The sequence below is a fragment of the Opisthocomus hoazin genome, chromosome 9 (assembly GCF_030867145.1).
Source record: "Opisthocomus hoazin isolate bOpiHoa1 chromosome 9, bOpiHoa1.hap1, whole genome shotgun sequence".
In the NCBI taxonomy this organism is placed as follows: Eukaryota; Metazoa; Chordata; class Aves; order Opisthocomiformes; family Opisthocomidae; genus Opisthocomus; species Opisthocomus hoazin.
Window position 1 is genome coordinate 36,117,007 of NC_134422.1, and position 21,634 is coordinate 36,138,640.

At 43.2% G+C, this 21,634-nt stretch overlaps 1 protein-coding gene across 4 annotated transcripts in view; it reads right to left on the bottom strand.

Annotated features, from left to right (window-relative positions):
• AGAP1 (ArfGAP with GTPase domain, ankyrin repeat and PH domain 1) overlaps positions 1-20,685 on the bottom strand; it is a 385,086-nt gene extending 364,401 nt beyond the window's left edge. For all 4 annotated transcript variants that reach the window (XM_075429671.1, XM_075429670.1, XM_075429669.1 and 1 more), the window contains exon 1: positions 20,424-20,685. In XM_075429671.1, the coding sequence (XP_075285786.1) occupies positions 20,424-20,586 (163 nt within the window). In that variant the 5' untranslated portion in view covers positions 20,587-20,685. The remainder of the gene's footprint in view (positions 1-20,423) is intronic.
• Positions 20,686-21,634: the final 949 nt, after the last annotated feature.

The following is a 21,634-nucleotide window of genomic DNA, read 5'->3' on the forward strand; positions in this document are numbered from 1 at the left end:
CCCCGAAAAGCCGTGAAGTTTTGTAACTGCAGTAATACAGGCAATCGTTGTTCCAGCCAGGTTACATAAACAGCTAACAGTGCCATAACCCAAGCAGGAATCGCTCAAAATTATTTTCAAACATAAACCAGTAGCAACTTGCCATCATAATTCTCCACTGTTGCTCGTGACAAATCAAAGTCCAAATTTTGGGGGCAAACAGAGCAAGTTACTGTGAACTGAAATAAGCTTTCACTAAGGTGGTTCAACTTCCAGGACATGCACAGTTGTATTCATTCCTACTACATTTTCATCTGTATTCCAACACAAGAGTTCACTTTTGACATGCTGAACCTTTGTCCCACAGCATTAGTACTTGCATTTAATATACATTTGGGCACAGCTACATCGCTTGAAGTTTGCACAGCCTCTGCGGTTACTTGAAACTGAACGAAACCTGAGTGCAAGTCAGTCAAGAATTCCTCAGCTTCAACCACAAAAGATTTAAACACAAGAACTTGTACTTACTACAATATGTCTTTTTTTTTTTAAACACACCTTCCAGAGAGTGAAAAGTCCCTTTATTTTCAGTTTTACTAAGTACGCAGCTACTACTGGCATTTCAAGAACCTATGTTCTAAAATTAGCAGAAGCAGTTAATAGTATGCGTTTTTAAAAGGCCAGTACTCTCTAGTAATAAGATGGAATGTGTTTTCATCGAGCCTCACCTAGAACTTAAGCTCCAAGTCATCTGGAAGATGCTTTAATTGAACAGAGAAAAGCATTCTTTACTGAACTGCGAGGGAGTGCTATCAGTTTCTAACAGTGCTCATCAGTAAAGATGCACACAAACTCACAGAGTTAGTTCTTCCGTGAGACTGTCATAATACAGCAAATAACACTGCTGCTTTGATAAGTGGTATCTCAGGAGTTACTTGGTCATTTTTTCCATTTCCAAAAAAGAAATGGGCAAAAAGTACAAATGAGAGCTAGAAAAATCTAATTTAACAGCTTCTGCAAATATCAGGCCTGTCTTCAAACCTGTTTTTACAACCAGTACAGCCACACTGGCTATCAAAAAAAGTTTACGCAACTTACCTAAGAACTACTTGGAAAAAAGTTAATCATGGCATATCAACAGGTTTGTCTCAGGCGCCCATCATGTTCCAAACAACACAAATGCTCTAAGAGAAGATTTCCTCCTCCCTGCACACTCGGAATACCCAACAGCAACACATTAGTCAGAAATCAGATTACCTTGTATTTGTCAAAGCACAGAACTTTGTTCAAAATGTACTCACCACATTTCCATGCTGTGATGCTTTTTGCATTTACTTAACAGTTTTACAATATCAACATGAAAACTGAAGTTTTAGGAAGGCCTCAGCCAGATCAAGCTGGAAAAGGGCTTCACAGAAATGCAGCACAAGAATACAGTACTCAGAGCAGACATATCACAGTTAGCTATTACGGAGAAGCTGTACAACAAAAGAGACTCATCATGTCATCTGAACCCTGAATATTTGGAAAAGACAGTAAGCGAGACTTCCAGGCATTTAGTGCAGTTTACTGCAAGCAGAACAGCAACAAAAACTCAGTGACACACCCTACCAACCTACGGACAGTGCACTGTGCTCGGCAGCACTCAAAGGTCCACGCAAAGTCTCCCAAACATTTCCATCAATCAGCAGAAGGCAGCACAAAACTAGCCACCTCCATGTGCCACACGATGATTATCCTTTACTTCTTGTCTGCAGCCACAATTACCTTTAAGTGATGCCCACTTTTACCAAACCAACCACTTAAACCAGCAAACTGACAGCGACTGGCATTGTTTCCCTCCAGCATTCCTCCTAGCACGGAGCAATTCAGCCATCTTCTGCGGTGCTGTTGCTTTGAGAACTGGATGCTTATTTCCCAGGCAATATCATTCCATAAATCATCCATCCTTTCAGTTTATATTTGGAAAAAATTTGAGATATGCAAACCGCTTAATAACAGAAAGGTTCCAATTACCTTAAAAATACAGGTTAAAAAAATACATGGGAGATTGTTCAGCAGTGTTGAGAATCTTTCATCAAAGCTTAGTAACTTGTGATACAAATTAACTTCTACTGAAAATCTGAAAACATAAATCCTGTGTTATTCATTGAAACACAAAATCATACTTCTTAAAAGTATCTACGTTTTGAACAGGCTTACTGCTCTAACTAGAATATATCTACAGTCATCAGTTTTCAGACTACCAAAACACTTCAGCATCAGGTCAGCTACGAGAAAGAAAGTATCAAGACAACGTGAGAAGGTTCATCTACACTGGCCCCATCGCTCATTTTTTTCATTCAGTAAACTTTCCTGACAAGTGTTTCCTTGGAAAGTGTATGCTGGCAAGATTCTCATCTCCACAGCACCGCACGGTCTTCCACACTCACTGCCAGAAGGCAGCAGTTACAGAGCAGCCTGATTTTGTAGTACCAACAGACGAGGGAGAAAGTGACTGAATGCCAAGAGATCCAACAAAATGTACTTGGCACTCAGGCACTCAAACTTTGGGATAAATGAGCATTTTCCAGAAAATGCCAACTGTCCAACACAGAACTTAATTGAATGCTTTGGCCAACAGTTGTTCCTGTAAGTGCTGCTTACAATCTCAACACTAACAAATTACCATAGTTATCCATTAATTAAAAGGTTATTTACATGATACCATACAAAGTAGTCAACACCAAGTAGGATTAGCAGCAGTTCGACTTCAGCAGTGTGCTTCTCACATCATTCAAGCCTAAGACGCAGTACGTAGAATGACAGACTGGTCTGAGTTGGAAGCGACCCTATAGATCATCTGGTCCAACTCCCCTACCATGGGCACGGACACCTTCCACTAGACCAGGGTGCCCAAAGCTCCATCCAGCCTGGCCCTGAACACTGCCAGGCAGGGGGCAGCCACAGCTTCTCTGGGGAACCTGCGCCAGGGCCTCACCACCCTCACAGTAAAGAATTTCTTCCTTGTATCTAATCTCAATCTACCCCTCTCTTCAGTCTAAAGGCACTACACCTTGTCCTATGACAACACGCCCTTGTAAAAAGTCTCCCTCTAGCTCTTGCAGGCCCCTTCAGGTACTGGAAGGCTGCTCTAAGGTCTCCCCGGAGTCTTCCCTTCTCCAGGCTGAACAACCGTAATCGCCAAGTTGTACAAATCCTTCACTCTTCACTATAGTGGGTGCTGAGTTTGCAACAACTGCTCCCTTCGTACTCCCCAGCTTTTAAAGATGCCTGTTCCCAGTTCACAAGTCCCTAACACAGAACTTGATCCTCCTCTAAAAAAGAAACATCTGCAGATAGTCTCAAGGTCCATCAAAAGATTAGAGTGATTATGGCTTAGAAGTACTGAAGACAAGACCTCCTTTCCTTAATATCTGCAGACATCGGCAGACACGAAAGCCACAGACACTCAAGTTAGCAGTAACTGCAACTGGGCCTCACCGTGCTCAGCTCACAATCCTAAGCATCAAGCCAGAGTAAACAGACCGTGCTGTATCATCTTTCAGCACTTCTTTGTATGATAAATTTCTTCTTGCCGAAACAAAAATTGTGTTTAGCTGCATGACTTGCATGCAATACAACTCTAACGGTATTTTAATTTGCACATAGAAAATGAAAACCAATCACCATCACAATGCATAATAGCCTTATGGCAAGATTAATTAAAACCTTAGACTGTTGATTCTAAAAGCAACTCAGGTTCAACATATTTACAATCAGTTGCAGATAAAAGGAACATGCATATACCTCCCAGAGAGCCAGGTTCAAGTTCATTAGAGCCTGGAAGTTATTTTACAGCCTCCTGCTCTGTTCAGAGCTTCTGTGCAACACTCTACCACCTCACCCCTGTTCCTTAAAGGGAACAAGGTTTAGGTGCAGACCAGCAACCCAGCGAGCCAAACCAACAGCCCTCCCACACTCTGACAAACTGTCCCAGACCTGGCGGCGCAACCCCACGCACATTCCTCTAACAGCTCCGAAGATCATCTGAGTCTTAAGCGAGCTTATTCAGCTTGCTATCCTACCAAAAACACTAACACGGACACTGAGCTGGTTTCTGAAGGGCTAGAACCTGTCAAAGGGAGCTGGGGGGGTGGAAGGATCCTGCTCGTAGCAACAGCAGAGTAGTCACTACAGGCTCACCCACTCTTAAGCCATATGCTCAGGAGAGTTCTACATCTGCTTTTAGCAAGTTTATATTTTGTTACTCCGCTTTACCAAAAGCCTTTCACATTCCTAGTATTATTTTCAGCTAAATCTGAACTAGGAATCAATAAGCGCATCCCCTCATTTTACATTCAAGTTGAACAGAAGTTTTAATAATTCTAAGGCACAAAGGAGAACAGAAACATAACGCTTAGATTACAAATTTAGCTTGCCTGACTAACCCACTGAGGCTTTACACTTTAGGGTTCTTTTTGAAGAGAATTTAAAAAGCTTATTTTTTTTTTCCAAAAAACTCTCATAGTACTGCTGCAACTTTATTTATTATTAATCAGGCCTCATCTGCTCGATACATCATTTCCATAAGCTTAACAATCAGTGACGTGTTACAACACAGCAGCAAATACCGTATCCTTCTCTCAACATAAAGCTCTAACCTCATGAAGAATGAACACCAAGCACAAGTGAGAATGGTTTGTTTCTGTTCAGGCAAGGCAGTTTTGCCACTGGATGAAGAACACCGTGTTACAGTAAACCTTATACATAAACATGAGAAATCCTCTCTTCCACCTAGAAATTTTGAGTTCTTTACTCAGTTTCAGCTGGATCTGACAGCTGTAGAAATCTGGAGAACAAAATGCCCAGGAGAAGAATGCTTAAGCTAGTCTTCCAGCTGAAGGAAGAGCTCCAGCAGCATGGGCTGCCTCTCCTTCCACCAGCCACTTGGTCTGCGGCAGGAGGAACACAAGAGCGGATGAAAAGCACGGGATCGCTGCTGTCGTGACAGTAGAGCTCTACAGGAGAAGGACAGAACCACAGGACACCAGACGTCTTCAGTTCTGTCACTCAGCAAACCTTAAAATGTGAAGTTACTACTCGATTCCTGTTGAAACCATCCGGTTTGGGCTAATTTGCTTCACTAAATATGATGAGAAGTAGATTCAACTGTGAATCTCAATTATTTCAATCTTCTATTACAATTTGTTGTAAGCAAGGTACTTTACGTATTCCTTCTTACAAATACTCCCCTGCCACATTTCACTTGAATGCAACATAACCAAAAGCAACTTGATTTACTGTCACTGTTCTTTTCAGGAAATTAACACACTACTTTTTTTATTATTAAACACTTAAAAATTAACTGCAAATTCATACATTTCTCAACAAGAAGATGGAAGACGCAAATCAAACAAGTGCCATAGCCTACTTTTAGTTAAAAATCTTTGCTTTTAAATTAGATGCTCATTATGACACAGTTTATATAAATGTCTAAATACAGAAGTTAGTCTTGAAGTTGGCAGTGACAGAGACCAGAAGCAGAACAAGCTCCAGCGTCAGAGCCCTTCATAATGTCCACACAGATCAAAGTGGTAATCCAGAAGCCTTCGAAATTCTCTCAAATTCTATTATTTTAAGTTTATTACCTCCAAGTCTCCCAGGAACAGCTGCTGGTCTTGGAATATTACGAGAACTTGGTTCTTTTTGTTCCCAAAAGCCAACAGCGTGCAACCACCTGAAAAGTTTGCTAGAGTACAACCAGCATACACTGAGGCCTCTACATTCCAGCCATCACCCACGTTTCAATGGCCTGTTTGTCCTGCTTGGAGGCAAACACTAAGAAAAAAAAAAGACTCTTTTAAGTTAGGAAACCACTAACTATCCCATACCTCAAGTGTATATAGCTATCTTGACCACTAAAATCAATTTTTACAGCTTCATTCAGGAATTACTCACTTTCAAGCTGTTATGGTTAAAACATAAATCCTGTACTCTCCCCTCAACTGATGATTTTGCATCTCACGTTTTTCATCAGCACTGAAGTTTCTATTAGTTCCCCTGTCCAAGGAGAAGATTAAACCTAATACAGTTTTCTCATATGCAACTCCATTGTATTCAAATTCCATTTGTTTTCCCTTTTTTTTGTGCTCAGGACAACCAGATGTGTATAGGAACTGCTTTAGCACTGATTCTAGCTCCAGGACTGGCAATACCCACAGAATGGGCTTTCAGATCACTCCTGTGTGAGGTAGAAGTACCCATGGAATAGCTTGGCCACAGTGTCCAACACACAAAACTCACTTTGGATGCAGACAAGTGAGCCCCTGTCACATATCCAAAATTTTCAAGATGCTTACTGGACTATCTTCTAAGACTCAAATTTGAGGGCTATAATTAGACGAAAAGATGTAACCATCACTTTTTTTTATTTGCATCTGTACAGGATGGTACTACTTCAATAATTTGGCAACACAAAATTTGAAGGACAGTTCATCAGTATTATCATGTTGCCACCTCTTCTGCTTTTTCAGAGCTTTACAGAAATTTATATCAAGTATCTTCACGTTTAAGCCCACTACATTCTTCTTGATTTCAGTTTTTATATTTTAATTTTTCTACAAGTGCCTGTTAAGCATACAGGTAACTGCTTTTCTCAATTCAGATGTGACCCTCACGGGAGACCCACCAAGCACCCTAAGAACACAAGCGTGGCTAACAGAAATCAACCCTATTAGGCAGAGTCATGAGATAGTAGAGGGATTTTCCTGGCACCCTGTAGTTTTCTCCACACATTATCCCCAGCAAAACCTGTATCTCAATCACTGTCTGGGGAATATGTTTCCCTGAGGTCAATAAATAATCTCTCTCTCTGCTGACATACCTAGCTATGAACAGCCTTTTTATTGACTTGATTAGCAAGTTAAGAGGGAAATGAGACTGATACTGTGGGAATAGACATAGTTCATCTTCATGTTAGTTACTATTTTTCAAACCAAAACTGTTCCAGGATTTGCATGAAAACACATCTCAAAATTCACCACATGTAAAACTACAGTACTTTCTCCACATATCAGAGCCAGGTTCAGCCTAGTTAGCTGAGGTGTTGGCAACACTGACAGCACACGACATCAGCACCGACTAACCACCCCGCACACAGTCCCGTCACCAGTCCCACGATCTGCAGCAAGACCTCTGCGTTAGCATTAATATTTGCATCCAAGCTGAACAGTTGCATGCCAGCTCCAATACTCATACACATACAAAGTCATTTACATCCAACATGTAGAGAAGGGGAAAGAAACAGCTTTTCAAAGGCACTGCTTTGTCTAACACGCTACAACAGTCATACAATTAGTGCTTTTTTTTTCTTTTTTGAGCTGTCTCCAAATCTTTTAAAGCAACTTGTAGAGTAAACTAGACTGAGTACCTCTGATTTATCACAGCAAGTGCAATGGCACCTGGAGCCACCTACTAAGCATTATTACATACAACTACACAAAAACATAAAAGTCAAGAAGAACACAGATTTATACAGCTATGTTCATACCTGCTTGTAGCAGGATGGGTTTGGGGTTTTTTATTATAAAACAAGATCAGCGAGGCTGTAAAGTTCTAACCCTATTTGTAATTGGATCTATTTATCAATATTTGATTTACCTAATGTATCATTACTGGACAGCTTTTATCAAATATCACCACCTAACTAGTAAGAATTATTTCCATCTGCTGAGTAAAAAAATATTATCAAACCTACACAAGCACAGCCGCAGAATGCCCAATAATCCAGGAGAAACATATCAATGTTGGACAGTAACACAGGTTCCTTCGATAGCACTTTTCACTGAAATTAAGGACTATCAGGCAACTTCCACAATGCGTCGCTTTGGTGTCATTTTTATCCAAGAAGACCACATTTGTATTCAAGTTTCTAGCAGGTAGCTAGCTCAGCCTAAGTAAACTACCTTATTTGCATACTAATTAAAAAAAAATAAAGCCAGTAGGCTATCTTGCTCTTTACAAACTCTGGCAAAATTGATTCTTCCTATTTATCTACTGGAGTTCTTTTAAAAAGCTGCTGAAGTGGCCTAGTTAACAAATCAAGGGACTGTGATTTGAGCTTTAATTTTAATAGCTTGTCATTACCTAACATGAAGTAATCCCTTTAGGGATGTATTTGTACTTTTTAGGTCACTGAGGTATTTTACCTCTTGCTGTCGACAGCCTACATTCAAGCTACAGTCAAATAACAGTATTTAAACACATTTTTTTCCCCTCCAAATTGACTAATTTCTTTCAGCTGTCTGTAGTCTCCTTCCAGTGCTTACTGGCTTGCTCCCACAGCAATTCTCAAATTAGAAAACTTCATATTCATTAACATGTCCAAATCACCTTGGAATATTAAGTTCAAGGTAGATTAATATGCGTTTTGTCAAACACCGTCCTGTCAGGAACTTTAATCTAACACGTGAAGATATTTTTATTTCACCATAACACGCATTAACTGACAGACCAGCAGCCACAGAAGAGATGCTGCCCAGCCACCCCACAGACACAGACAGCAGCCTCTGCAGCCCTAAAAGCTGAAGAATCAGCTGTTACTCACCTTTCCTCAAACAGGTCTTTCCTTACTTAAACAAAGGTAAAAGCAATCTCTTTCAACTACTGCATTCCATAATCTAACATTAAGATTCCCCCCATCAGCCCAGCAACACAAAAGCTTTCCAGGTTGTATTAGAGTTGATGGGTTTGCCAAGTAAGTACAATGCTTAATGCACGTTTCCTTTACCAGAATCGGAGACAGTCAACATGCTCTTATCTCAGTGCCACTGCATGAACTATCCACAGCATTTACTTTCTTGTGTTTTACCCACTGCAGTTTCTGCTGTGCTGACTGGCATGTATGCATCATCACAAATCCGAATGGCACAACACATCTATCTTTACCTAAAACTGCACAGTCAAGTATCGTACATATTCTATTTTACCATACAGGTAATGGGAATGATCCAGTTCTAGAAAATACTTTTCTAGAGCACGCTTTTTTCTTTAGGTTGTTCACACACTGTGAAGAACGAGACTACATTTAAGCCACCAAAATTCCCCTGAAACATTACAGTAACCAAAATGGACTAGTACTTCAACTAGGCACTTACAAACAAAACAGGAGACCCCAACTGTTTATGTTTGCACGCTGACTAGTAAGAGACATGTAATGCTCAATTTTAAAAGCTTTTGTCAGGTGATTTCAAGAGGATTAGCAAGTGAGCAATTAGTACACGCAGTTCACATCAACTACCACATCAATGAGCATCATAAATCAAACCAGCAACCCTCTGACTGAATTCACTCTGTTATGCAGGAAGCAAGATGTTCCAGTCAGCAAAATATTCCTGGAGAATTACTGCCTTTTTGGAAGTCATGCAGGCTTCCTGACTTCAGCTAAAATACTAGCCTTAAAATGCACTAAGCAGTTATCAAGGCAGCTGTCTGCTGTAAATCTTTGTACATCTCATCTGGCTAGCATTGTTACCCACGGGATTAACACCCATCACTTACTTTGCTCTCAGAGGTTATGCACCTACGCATTCAGGGCATCTTTTGCCTCTTGGTCAGCTCCACCCTACTGAAATTTAATTCTTCAAGCTAAGTCAATAGCAAGATCCTTCCATCCATAAACTAATGTATTGTTATAGATCTAGATGCTATTAAATGCCGCAGTCTCACAGCGGTGAAGAATTTTTGAAGCTTAATTAATGCAAGTTAAAAGTAAAATCTTATTTTGCATGAGAAAAGTAATGAAACAGGACTAAATAGAAGAGTTGCCACAGGGTACAGGAATAGTTTCCCAGAGCTTGTTTATATTCCTTCCTGCTTTTGTTTACTCAACTCGAACATGAATCTTGTAGGTTCATCCTTGAAGTAACAGAGCATCATAGAAAAGTGATAAATGACCATAGGAAAGTCCCATATGCAGTAAGGCTGCAGCTATAGAATTTCTTCATATTTAGAGCATACCAGTAGCATTGTCAACTTGTACAATTTCATACAATGAAAAACAGCTACTCATCACTGTCACCATCCTACGTAGAGGGATGAGAAACTTGCCCAGAGACCCACAGAAATCTTTCAACCCCAAGCTCAAACAGCAATCTAAACCAAATTTTCTAGGAGCAATGTATTTCAAAGAAAAACTTACTCGGCTTTATTCACAGTACCAAAAAAGGAAATAATCTTAAGACTTTGTTAGTATTTTCAATGCACTCTAAAGCTTTACTATAAAAGCATTGTAAATTCTAATACAGTATTGATTTTACGTTCTACTATAGAATTGATTTTACGTTATTATTTTGATAGTCGACACTTGTACCCTTGGCAATACAACCAGTAACACCTTCTAGCCAGAAACAGAGATAGTGCAATTCACAAAATGTTTTGTAACTGCTTTGTTAGAATTCTCACCACCAAATGCCCATATCCATCAAGATTTTCCCAGCTATCATTCTAGTCTAATGCTCAACAGTGAAGTTACCCAAATAAGAGATTCACAGCCCACTTTTCTCTCAAGAACCCAACATCTGTTTTATAATACACTCGCCACAGTAGTTAAAACAGCAGATACGAAGCTGTATGCCAATTCAGCAATCGTGCACAGCTCCTGTCTCTGACTTTTGCCTATTTCTGATAAGGCCCAATTTGTCACATTCTTCCAAGAGCATGTCACCTCTGCCTAAATATAAATGTCTACCCAGTCTACAGGTGACTATGAGCAGCCCAACGACGATAACTGCACACTATGACAGAAGTATCAGTTATAATTTAACCTTTACATATCATGAAGCATTTAGTCACTAAAGACCAACTCATACCTTTACATTAGGTTTACAAAAGAAGAGTCAAGAATATCCAAGTGTAAGGATCTCATGTCAGCTCAACTATTCCTTCATATTATTTCAACATTACTACAGCTTTAGTTTTCAAGAGACCTTTTGTATCCCGCACATTCAGCTTGATATTTTGAAAGCAATACAGGTAATTTAGTGGACCAAGCTCACGACAAGAAATGCTGTAGGCTCCCACTGCTGTAGCTGGCCTTCTGTTTCTCATCACCACATTCGTGCCTTACAACAGCGTGTTCACGAACTTCATTCTCCCAGCCCAGAGGCAGGGTGGTTTTGGTCGGAGATGCCTGCTAACTATCCCAGGCCTTAAGGCTTGCACTCCATCTAACCCTGACGCCATGGAGAGGAACAGGCTCTGACAGCACAGACTACAGAAGCATATTGATCATTTTATTCCTGGGCTAGACGGCCATTTCAGTATCCTAAGCTCACTGGGTTCATTCGTATCAGCCTCCAAGGAGAGCACAGGCCATCTTACACTCATCTGTCCTTAGTGGGAAACACCTGCTGCCCAGCACCACGCTGCTGTTACCCTGAGAACTACTGTCCTGTGTACAAGCTGTCTTTCAATAATAAAACATTAAAATGCAAAGCAAGCGTACTCAGATAGGCAGCTGAAGCCTAACATCCAATACATCTTCCTGCTACACTCACTTTCCACCTTCGGACAAATCCATTTGCCAGCCCCCTCCTTATTTAAGGTCCTGAGACATCTCCCGTGGGTTACTGACCAAGTGATGCAAAAAGCTTTGCTCTTGGTTCACAACTAGTTAACCCAGACACACAAGCATTTGCAAGGTGGTGTGCACCGAAATGACTGCTGTCTGAGCACCCAGAGTGCCCTGCTTCTGGCACGTTTCCTCTGGAGAGCACAGTTGCCATGATACCTAGAAGACAGGCTTCCCGGCTGCTCCTCAGCACGGCAAGTTGATAATGGAAATCACACATTCGTGCTCTCCCTACTTCAGCAAACAGATATGGTAGTGTAAGTTTCAGGATGCCACAAAATACTGCAACAGTGACTATCTTGCTGCGTTCTCCCTCTAGTTATGTTGCCGAAAAATATAGTTGGAAAGTAAAGATATAGTCGCATAAAGTAATAAAAAAAATTTACTAACAAGAACTTCAACTGCAGCTTTAGTTTAATAGAAAATCTAAGCACTACCAAGTTCAAGGCAAAGTAGATTTTCCTACGCATTTCAAGTTAAAATGTGTTGATTTAGCCTAGGCTATAAACAGTCCTTCAAACCCTTCAAAATGATGAAAAAGATGAAAAATTTGCATCTGAAGCTTCTCATAAATACATACAAATACAAAGCAATACAGCTAAAGCTATATATTCAATTCTAGTATTCTTAAGAGTCACTTTGCTTGCCTGCATTTTTCTTCAGTGCAGAAGGGGAAATTACCAAACAAAACAGCTGTCTCATCACTAGGTTTACATACTTTATCCAACTATGTAAACAAATAAAGCTACTAAACAAGACACTGAAATTACACACCAACCCTGTATTTTTAGTATTTGCTTCCTTAAGTGGTTAACTGAAACTTACTTAGGCAACAGGAAAAGAAAAATGAAAAAACAAGTCATTCAGTGGGTTAGAAATGCGCTGGCACCTTAATACCCTGTCATTGTACAGGCTCCAAATAGGATATTAGTCAGAATCCTGAAACGGCATTAATGAGGTTGAATGTGCACATACTGATTAAGTAACACATCTGCTACCATCCACTTTAAAAAAAAAAAAAAAAAAAAAAAAAAAAAGGACATTAAATATTTCCAGAGGGCTTTGGGATCGCCAGCTGCCCACAACGGACTCGCTACCAACACAGGAACCGGACATTCACTCTCTTTCCAACCTGGAATTAGAAATTTAAAACAAACTTTCTAAAAAGTCATAGATTCCTGATAGCCGAAATATGTCTAAGTGAGACAGCACTGTTACCTTCTGTCTAAGAACTAGTCACAAGATTCATGCAGCATTTTTAGCCTTATCACAATTACAACAGAAGTACAAATTAATTACAACAACTTTGGATCAAAAGCTCTGTCCAGAAGACTAAGAAGTAGTTGAAAAGTGTTTCCATACGGACAGAAGAGAATTGAAGTGTTCCTGATTACACAAAATCCTTTTGAAAGAAGTTTAACCTCATCACTCAAAAAGCTATTCAGTGCCCTGCACGCACAGGCTGGAGAGTTTACGGCTGCAGTTGAACTGTATCTTCTCACTGCATTTAAACACTAAATTGTATAGAACAGCAACAAGGTTCAACACCAACCACTTAAAACCTCCAAACATACAACACACGAGTGCTGCTAGCAGAGTGCTATGTATAACATGATGAACAAATACGTGAAATGCCCGATAACTCGCATAACAGATAATCACAACTTGGCTCTTTTGGTTTCACTCTTTTCGTTGGACTCTCTCCAGTACGACCATGTCTCTCTTGTCCTGGGGAGCCCAGAACTGGACACAGTACTCCAGACATGGCCTCACCAGCCCTGAATAGGACTTTAGAAAAATAGAAGTAAATAAAACAGCCCCCTAAACACACCCCGCCAAGGCCAGGGATGGGGTGAGGGACCCAGGCATGCAGACCAGCCTGCTGTCATGCACAGGACCAGGCACACATTCACCATGTTCATCACACCAGTGTTCCCAGCACTGTCCCCAAAGCAAACTGGTCTGAACCTCTACTCCAAACCCCACTATTTGGGATCTTTATCCTTCACACTCTGTTCTTCTGGCTCGTACCCAGGCAGTAGCCCCTGTGGGACACCCGCTCACCCCCGCCATGGGGCTCCACACATACATCTCTCTCCATATATAGATGACATTGATGGAACTGTATTTAAGTCCTGGTGGTACAGAATTCACATAAGTCTTTAAATCAAAAATTAGCAGCATCTCACGATTCGTCCACATCTGGTACTGCCTTTGCTCAATTGTTTCATGGTATGAGGACAAGTGAGAATATAAAAAAGTTTAGCCACCTTCCTCCCTCAGTATAGGTGACATGAAGCACTAACAGTGCTTAAAGGCAGTCAAGGACAAAAACTAGTATTACAGAAGACAAATCTCTTATTCCCACAGATGTTAGGATTATCAAAACTATTTAATGTAACACTTTCAGAACAGGGAACTTCATCCACTGTAGATTACTAAGTCATCATTTTAGATTTTTTCCACAAATGATGTGAAGCCATTTGTATGAAGGTCAGAAAGAATACCCTTAACACAAAAACTAACAGTCACAGAAATGGATGTCTGAAACGCACTCTCAGCAGAAGGTCACACAGTTCAGATGCAAATGAGTGCTCCATTTCAGCTACTAAGATTTTTTGGAGCCTCTATTACCTTTTCTTCAAAGATTTGCCAAAAATATCAACACTGACATCTACCTTGCTTATTGGTAAGGACAAAACCAATTCCCAGCTGTGATGCAGTAAAGAACAGAGTATTCCTGAGCTCTGCCGAGAAGTTCTTCACTTGCTTGGCACTATTCCCAACCTCCATTATTCTCCAAAAAAAGTGGGGTTTTTCATTTCACTTATAACTGTCAGACTACGGCATGTTTCTAAGTGCATCCCTTAGTATTCACAATTAATGAAACACATCGTATTCCCACATCAGTTTTCACCACGTGATCCAAGATACAAACCACTTTCTTCAGGTTGTAAAGTTAAGACTAGGACTATGGATATACTTTATTAGAAAATAAATCTTGTGAAGTCACTTAGCTTGAGCACCTGTATCCCCTTTTGGAAACTGCAGTTGCCATTTTGTACTTTGCTAAGTACAATACAGAGCATAAACACAGCAACCAACGTTACAAGGAGCATTTTGTTTTCCCAAGGGCCTGAGATCAGCCAAAGAGAATCAAGTGTCCAACCTGCCGCACTGCTGAGTGCCTCCTCTTAGGGAGTAAGACTCGTTTGCCAATTTAAATAGAAATAAAAACAGTGATCTGTATACACAGCAGCATGAACTCTGGTTTCTGCATTATTGCATGCTGCTTTAAACTAATCCCCCAAAGCAAACGGTGGGAGAAGCCCAGCACGCTCCCTCAAAAGCCGAAAGCCTCACAACCCATTTGTTCCAACAACATCAGTTGATCCACAGCATGTCTCCTTACTTGCCTCAGGAAAAAAAGTTATCCTCAGAAGTTAATGGTTCAAGGCTTTCCTCTCGATTTGTAACTTTTATGCACTCACTCAAAAGCTTTTGATATTTAATCACGCAGCCTTTGCTGAGAATAGCAACAAAGCATATAACTTTAAGCCAGAAAGCACAGTCACCTCCACTTGGAGTGAGACATTCCAGTAACCCAAGACACAACTGTCAAACCAGACTTTTAGTTCATCATGCAAGTGAAGCAAAACATTTGAATTTTCTTGGTCACTCATACGCTGAAGTCTGCTACCTTCCACATTAAAAAAATGTCTTTCCATTTTGATACCACGCACCAAAACTGCAAAACACGCACTGCGTTTCATCAGTTTGTCTGCACTGAAGGTCTCCAGACAGCAAGACAGAATCACAGCGGAAAAACACTACCTTTTAGCTAGGTTAACGTGTAACTCAGTACACAAAGCCACACATGCACAACCAGCCGAAAAAGGCAGCAAGAGACTTGTTCCAAACACACTGTACTGGCTCTTAAAAGCAACAGTCACTACCCAGGTCAACGCTCAATGAATATACGCAAGCTCAGAATTTACCCAGATGCAGTTCTGCCCCAAGGACAGATAACACGTTCAGATTCCCGGCATCTGACTCACACAGATTTAATCCCCCGGCAAACACAAAAAGCCCACTCCCAGCATGGTCTGTTGCTGCCCTCTCTCCCAGAAATCTGAAACCAGGTGGCTCTTTGGAGAATCAGTTTTATCATATCAAATCATACAGTCTGATCCACAGTTCAAAAACGCACGCTAACAAAAGCTTCAACAGGGCCATTGCCATCAACATTTCAAGATGCAGCTGTCTTACACAATACTTGGGGTTTTTTTCAGCTTTGGTCATTTATGCCTAAATATCTCAACTATACCACCATTCTTTGGTAAATGCTACAACACATACCCAAACTTCGCTCCTCAAGAGCTTGACTTCATTATTTACTCGCATAGAGGTCCCCAGATGCTAGGGGGATTCTGTCTGTTTTAACAAAATAGCTAAGTAAAAGGAGTGTCAGGTAGTCAAATAGCTTTCAGAATTACTATCATTATTTCCAGGTTGCAGCTTGATATAATTCTTTGCCAAGCCTTGAACTACGATCAGCTTTTGCTCCATGTCATGAGCTATTTGTACACCTGCAGAAAGGCTCACATCATTAAGAAGAGGCTCCTACAGAGCTGTGATTCACCCTCATCTTACCACTAAGCTGGCAAGTTAAAGAAAAGTCAAGTAATAATGATACTCCTTCCATAACAGGGAGCCAAAGAAGGCTGATCGTTGACGTGCCTGCCATTTTTCCATCATCAAGTAGGAGACAACAGGTACGTTAAGCAGGAAAAGCAGCTGTGATCTTCTATTTCACAACAGCAAACGATGCTTCTACAGCACATTCATTTTTCAACTTGTTTGTCTCAGACTTCAGCAGCAACAGAAGTGTTAAAATACTATTGTAACCTCAGCTCCAAAATTCAGCATAACTTCTCCTGTAAGATGTAGTCCTACAATAGCATTGTCCCCCAACATACTTGACACCAGCATTTCAGGAGCTGCAAAGTTAGAGGGCTCCAAGTAAAGAATGGCCACAGCAGGCCATACCACCAAGTGGAGTCCCACATCAGTTAATGACAGATGCCTCTAATACATGTGCACTTCAAGAGATTTAGCCACCTTAAACCACCTAATTTTTAAGAAACAGTACTTTTAAAAAAAGTAATGGAACAAAAAAAATAAAGCAAGGTTTATACCTTCTATCATTTTCTCCCAGCCACTCCCCAAGTGCATCAGGACCTCTGTGCTGCCCTGGAGAAGTACCTTCCAAGTGTACAGATCTCATTCTTTCTCTAAGACTTAGATTATTTCTGAAGTCCTGTGAAATACTTAATAATCAGAATTTCAAAACTCAAACTAGCATTCACAACACACTTCTCCCTTTTTAACAGGAAAAGTAGAATAGAAATCACAAAATGTGCTGCAACATGGCAATTCATAACTGAATAATGTCTGGTATGGCATCTGTAAGAATTAAAGCAACAACCTTCCCTTAGATTAAATAAATAAATAAATAAAATCTAAACTCCTATTCATTAAGAGAGTGGAAATAAAAAGAAAACCCCACACAGACTACAGGGAACATCTTCAAATTACTCTCAAGGCACACTGAAGCCAGTACCATAAGCCCCATCATTAAGGCTTTGTTTTACTAGTAGAGGATTCAAGACATTTCCCAGTTAGGAAAATCTGCCCAAGCCCTGTAGTGAAGCAGAATCTGTTTTGATGGGCTTGCTGCTGTGTAAAAGCATAGCAAACTATTTCAGATGTGCAACACTTGCCACATTAGCATCTGTTAGTAGTAAGTATACTAGCAGAAGTGTTTTTATAGACTATTAGCCAAGATGACATTGACATCATTAAGTTGTTTTGAAATCCTTTCATGAAGGATTAGAAATTAAATTTTTCACTGTCTTTCCTTGGTTTTGCATCATTCCTAAAGTTTTAAAGCAATATAATGCTAGTCTCAGTTTGGATGACAGAAACTGGAACTGACATATTCAGGTATTACCTACCCTTACACATCTACACGCACACCTTAACGCCGTCACATCTTGAAACCCCAAGATGTTTCCAGCAACTTAAAGACTGCTGAAGTCAGTTCACGTTTTCTTCTCCCCATCCCTAAGCATACAACGTATCTGATACAAGAACTGTTTAATATTGAATACATACTGATGAATCTACTGGTGGAACTACGCTTGTGAACTACCAAACACGTGAAGACAGTTTTTGCCACAGTTAACAGTCTAAATAACAGCATCTGAAATTGTTTGGCTACTTAGTATGAATTTCAGACACAGAAAATTGAATGGAAGCGTATGCTTTTAAGCTGTTGACTTTGCAGCTCCATGAAATGCAAGAACCTGAAAGTGACCGATTTTTAGCATTGTTACCCAGCAAGGAAAAACTAACAAACTAATATCAACATTACCCAGTATCAGATCTAACTCAGAATAATACAAGGAAAGAAATTTCTGTGCAAAAAATATCAACACGTCAATTTAGGACCCAGTTTAGGAATGTTTAGCAGATGCTCTCTTCAGATTAGATACAACTCATGTACTTGAATCTAAAGAATTGCTGCTGCTGAAAGACCAGTTTTAATTTCACATTATTTCAACAGTCATTGGTCCTGAAAGTGTGTCCAGACACTCCCATACAGAACTAAGAACCTGAAAGAAAGAGGGTTTACACTGCCAATAAAATACAAAATGTTGGGAAGACAGCGTCACTTTATACTGCAAAGAAAAATCTGAGAATAAGTCACAGAGACTACTGAAATAAGTCTCAAATTGCTTTCATTTCCAACTACGTTCTCCTCCAGATCTGTCAAACCCCACTTGAGCAGGAAAGCATTATCCAAGCTGTTCAAGGAGTTACGGCTTAAAGCAGCCTGAACCAATGAGACTCTACACGCTTTTCTTTAAAGGGTACAGCTCTCCTTCCACTGGAAGGAAGGAATTATTTCGACAAAAAGTTACTTCATATTTTCGGCCACACCATGATTCCTCACTGTCAGCGAAAAAGCTGAGTACCCCAGACTCAAAAGGCTTTGTGATATTTAGGGAGTACCACTGTAACACTCAGCTCTTTGCAGCTCAATAAAGACTTCTAGGGCTGCAACGGCAGCAAAACAAATGACTATTTCCAAGTTCTTCCTACACGCAATATGGCATTACCACATAGGTTTAAAAGCTGGTATCGGTGAGAAATACTTAGATAAAGGAAGCTTACCAAAAATACAACCTGATGGATTTGTAATCCAAAGGAGTTGGTTTTAATATTTACGAGTTAGCTGAAGAGCCCTCAGAACAGAAAAGACTTCAAATATACACTTTTTCTAGATGAGTCTTTCCCATGAATCAGATCTACTGGTTTCATGACTCAGTGTACAATGTAACTTAGACAGCAAATTGTCTATGAAAATTTTACTCATCGGCTCCACTTCTGAAACGCATTTGCAGGCTGCTATTTTGGTTTTAAAATCTTTGTGATTTGACAAATGAACTGAGCTACAGTTAGGGAACACAAATCATTCATACATGAAAAGACTAACATAAGTCACACGCTATGAAGACAACTACATACAGTGCTTCACATTCTCTTCCCACTTCCACACAAACTTGGCTGCATCACTGTATCCCAAGAATCTCACTCTAGAAACATGTTTATACCACATAAGCATGTATTAATTACCACTTAAAAAGAGTTCTGCTGAAGGCATCGTCTATCCTGCAGAAATCCAAACACCAGCAGCACTGAGAAATGAACAGTGGTGCCTGTGCCATATCCTTCCCACGATATATATTTATAAGTTTCCACCTCTTCAGTGAAAGAGGAGAGCAGGGAGGAAGGAGTCCCAGGAAGGGACAGCCCAGACTCCAAGAAGCTGACAGCCACACACCATAATTTCAATAAAGTCACAAATACGACACAGAATATGCACGGAACTCCACCGCATACTTAGTCCCCAGCTACATCTCTGCCTCCAGCTATGCCCTTTAATAGGTGACAGGCACTGCCAGTCTCGGTGACCCGCTATACAAGCCACTAAAGAGGGGGTTTTTGTCCCCTCCCCGCTACAACGTTAACAGCATTAAACGTTCCGTCTATTAAAGCTGCAGAGTCGGACGAATAACGCGGTCTTTCAAGCAACAGCCCCAACAGCAGCTTTTCCAGCGGGACTTTTTTTCCACTACACGGGATTTCAGGACAAGGCAGGCCGACAGCCCCAGGCGGCTTCGAGCAGCTCTCCACCACGCTCCGCTAGCCCGCACCCCTTCCAAACCAGCCGCAGGCGGCTTCCACCGCAAGCAGCACACAACGCAGAGCTCAGCAAGCCACCACGCAAAATCACCCGCAAATTCCTGCTTAAAGCAGATGTTCTCGGCCAGCACCGCTGCGCTTTCCAGCTCGGGCGGCCGGTGAGCCGGACCCCCGCGGACCCCCCAGCAGCGAGCGGTCTCCCCCAGCCCGCACGCCCTCCGCGGCTCCCGCGTCTCCGCCGCGCTCCCCCGCACAAACCCCAGCTCGGCAGCCCGTTCTCTCCATCTTGCCTCCCAGCCTGCTCCCGCACGGCCGGGCCGCCGCTCCGCAGCCCCGCTCCGCGGCTCGCTCCCCCGCGCAACCCGCGCTGCCAGCGTCTCCATCCCACCCCAGAAAAACGAAAAAAAACCCCTCATTTTCTCCAGCCCTCCGGCAGCCCAAGCCAGCACCGTCCCCCCCACCTCGACCCGCTCCCGGGCAGGCTCCCGCTGCCCCCCGCGCTGTAGGGGGGGGGGGAGCCGGGCGGGACCCCCGCCTGGCCGGGGCCGCGGGGCTCTCTCACCTTCGATGGCGATGACATGCTCGCGGATCTGGTTCTGCAGCACGGGCTCCTCCAGGCGCTCCAGCAGCTCGTAGATGGAGTAGATGTTGGGGTGCACCGACTCGAAGCGCTGGATCTCGGCCCGGATGGCTGCCGAGTTGGCCAGCTGCTGCTGGTAGTTCATGGCGCGGCCGCTCCCCTCCGCCGCCCGCTCCGGCCCGCCGCCTTCCCCTCTCCGCACCGAGACCCCGGCGGGCGGCGGCGGGGGAGAAGGCGAGGCGCGCAGGGGCGAGCCCCGGCCGCCGCCGCCGCCGCCTCACTCACCGGACCCCCCGCCGCCCGCCCGCCCCGGGCCGGGCCGGCAGCAGCCCTTCGCCTCGCAGCCCGCAAGGGGCGCCGCCGCCGCCGCTCTCTGTCACTCCATCGCGGCGGCGGGGCAGGGCAAGCCGGCCGCCCCCGGCCCCATGGAGGGCGGCAGCGCGGCGGGCGACGCTCAGCTCCCGGCCGGCCGGCCCCCTCCTTCCCTCCCCTCCCCGCCTCAACTCCGCCGCGGCCGCCGCTCCCGCCGCCCCCTCCGTCCTTCTCCTCTGCCCCGCTGCACGCTGACGCCGGCCCCGCCCCCGAGTGACGTCATCGCGCAGGCCGCTGGCCCCGCCCCTCACAGGGCACGCTGGGAAATGTAGTGCGGGTGAGGGGCGGTGTGCTGAGGCGTGCTCCCCCGCCGCCCCTCAGGGCCGCTGTCCCCGCCGCCCCTCGGCAGCCCGGCAGCCCCTCGCCCCACACGCGGGTGGCGGACAGACCCCCGGGAGCCGCGGGGCGGGCCTCAGGGGCTGGCGGCAGGACAAGCCCCGCAGCGTGGGCCGTGGCCCGGTGGGTCCCCGCCGCACCGCTGCCCAGCGCCCACGGCCGCGGGAGCCCTGGACGGGGCCCGCTCAGGGGGGTTGTGCATGAAGGGCTCTGCCCAAGCGACTGCGCGGCTGCGGTGGCTGCAGGCGCCGGGTGGGTGGCGGCAGGGCAGCAGCCTGCGCGAAACTACAGCTGCCCCTCGCCATATGTCGCCGAGCACGTAAACCACCGCGTCGCCCCGAAAGATGGGTCCCCACCCCGAAAGATGGGTCCCCACCCTGACCAAAGACGCGGCCGTGCTGAGAAAAACAGCGTTTTCAGTCAAAAAGCGTCTCATTTTCAGTCGGAGGCGTCTCGTTTACTCTAGATAAATTACGGCGTAATGA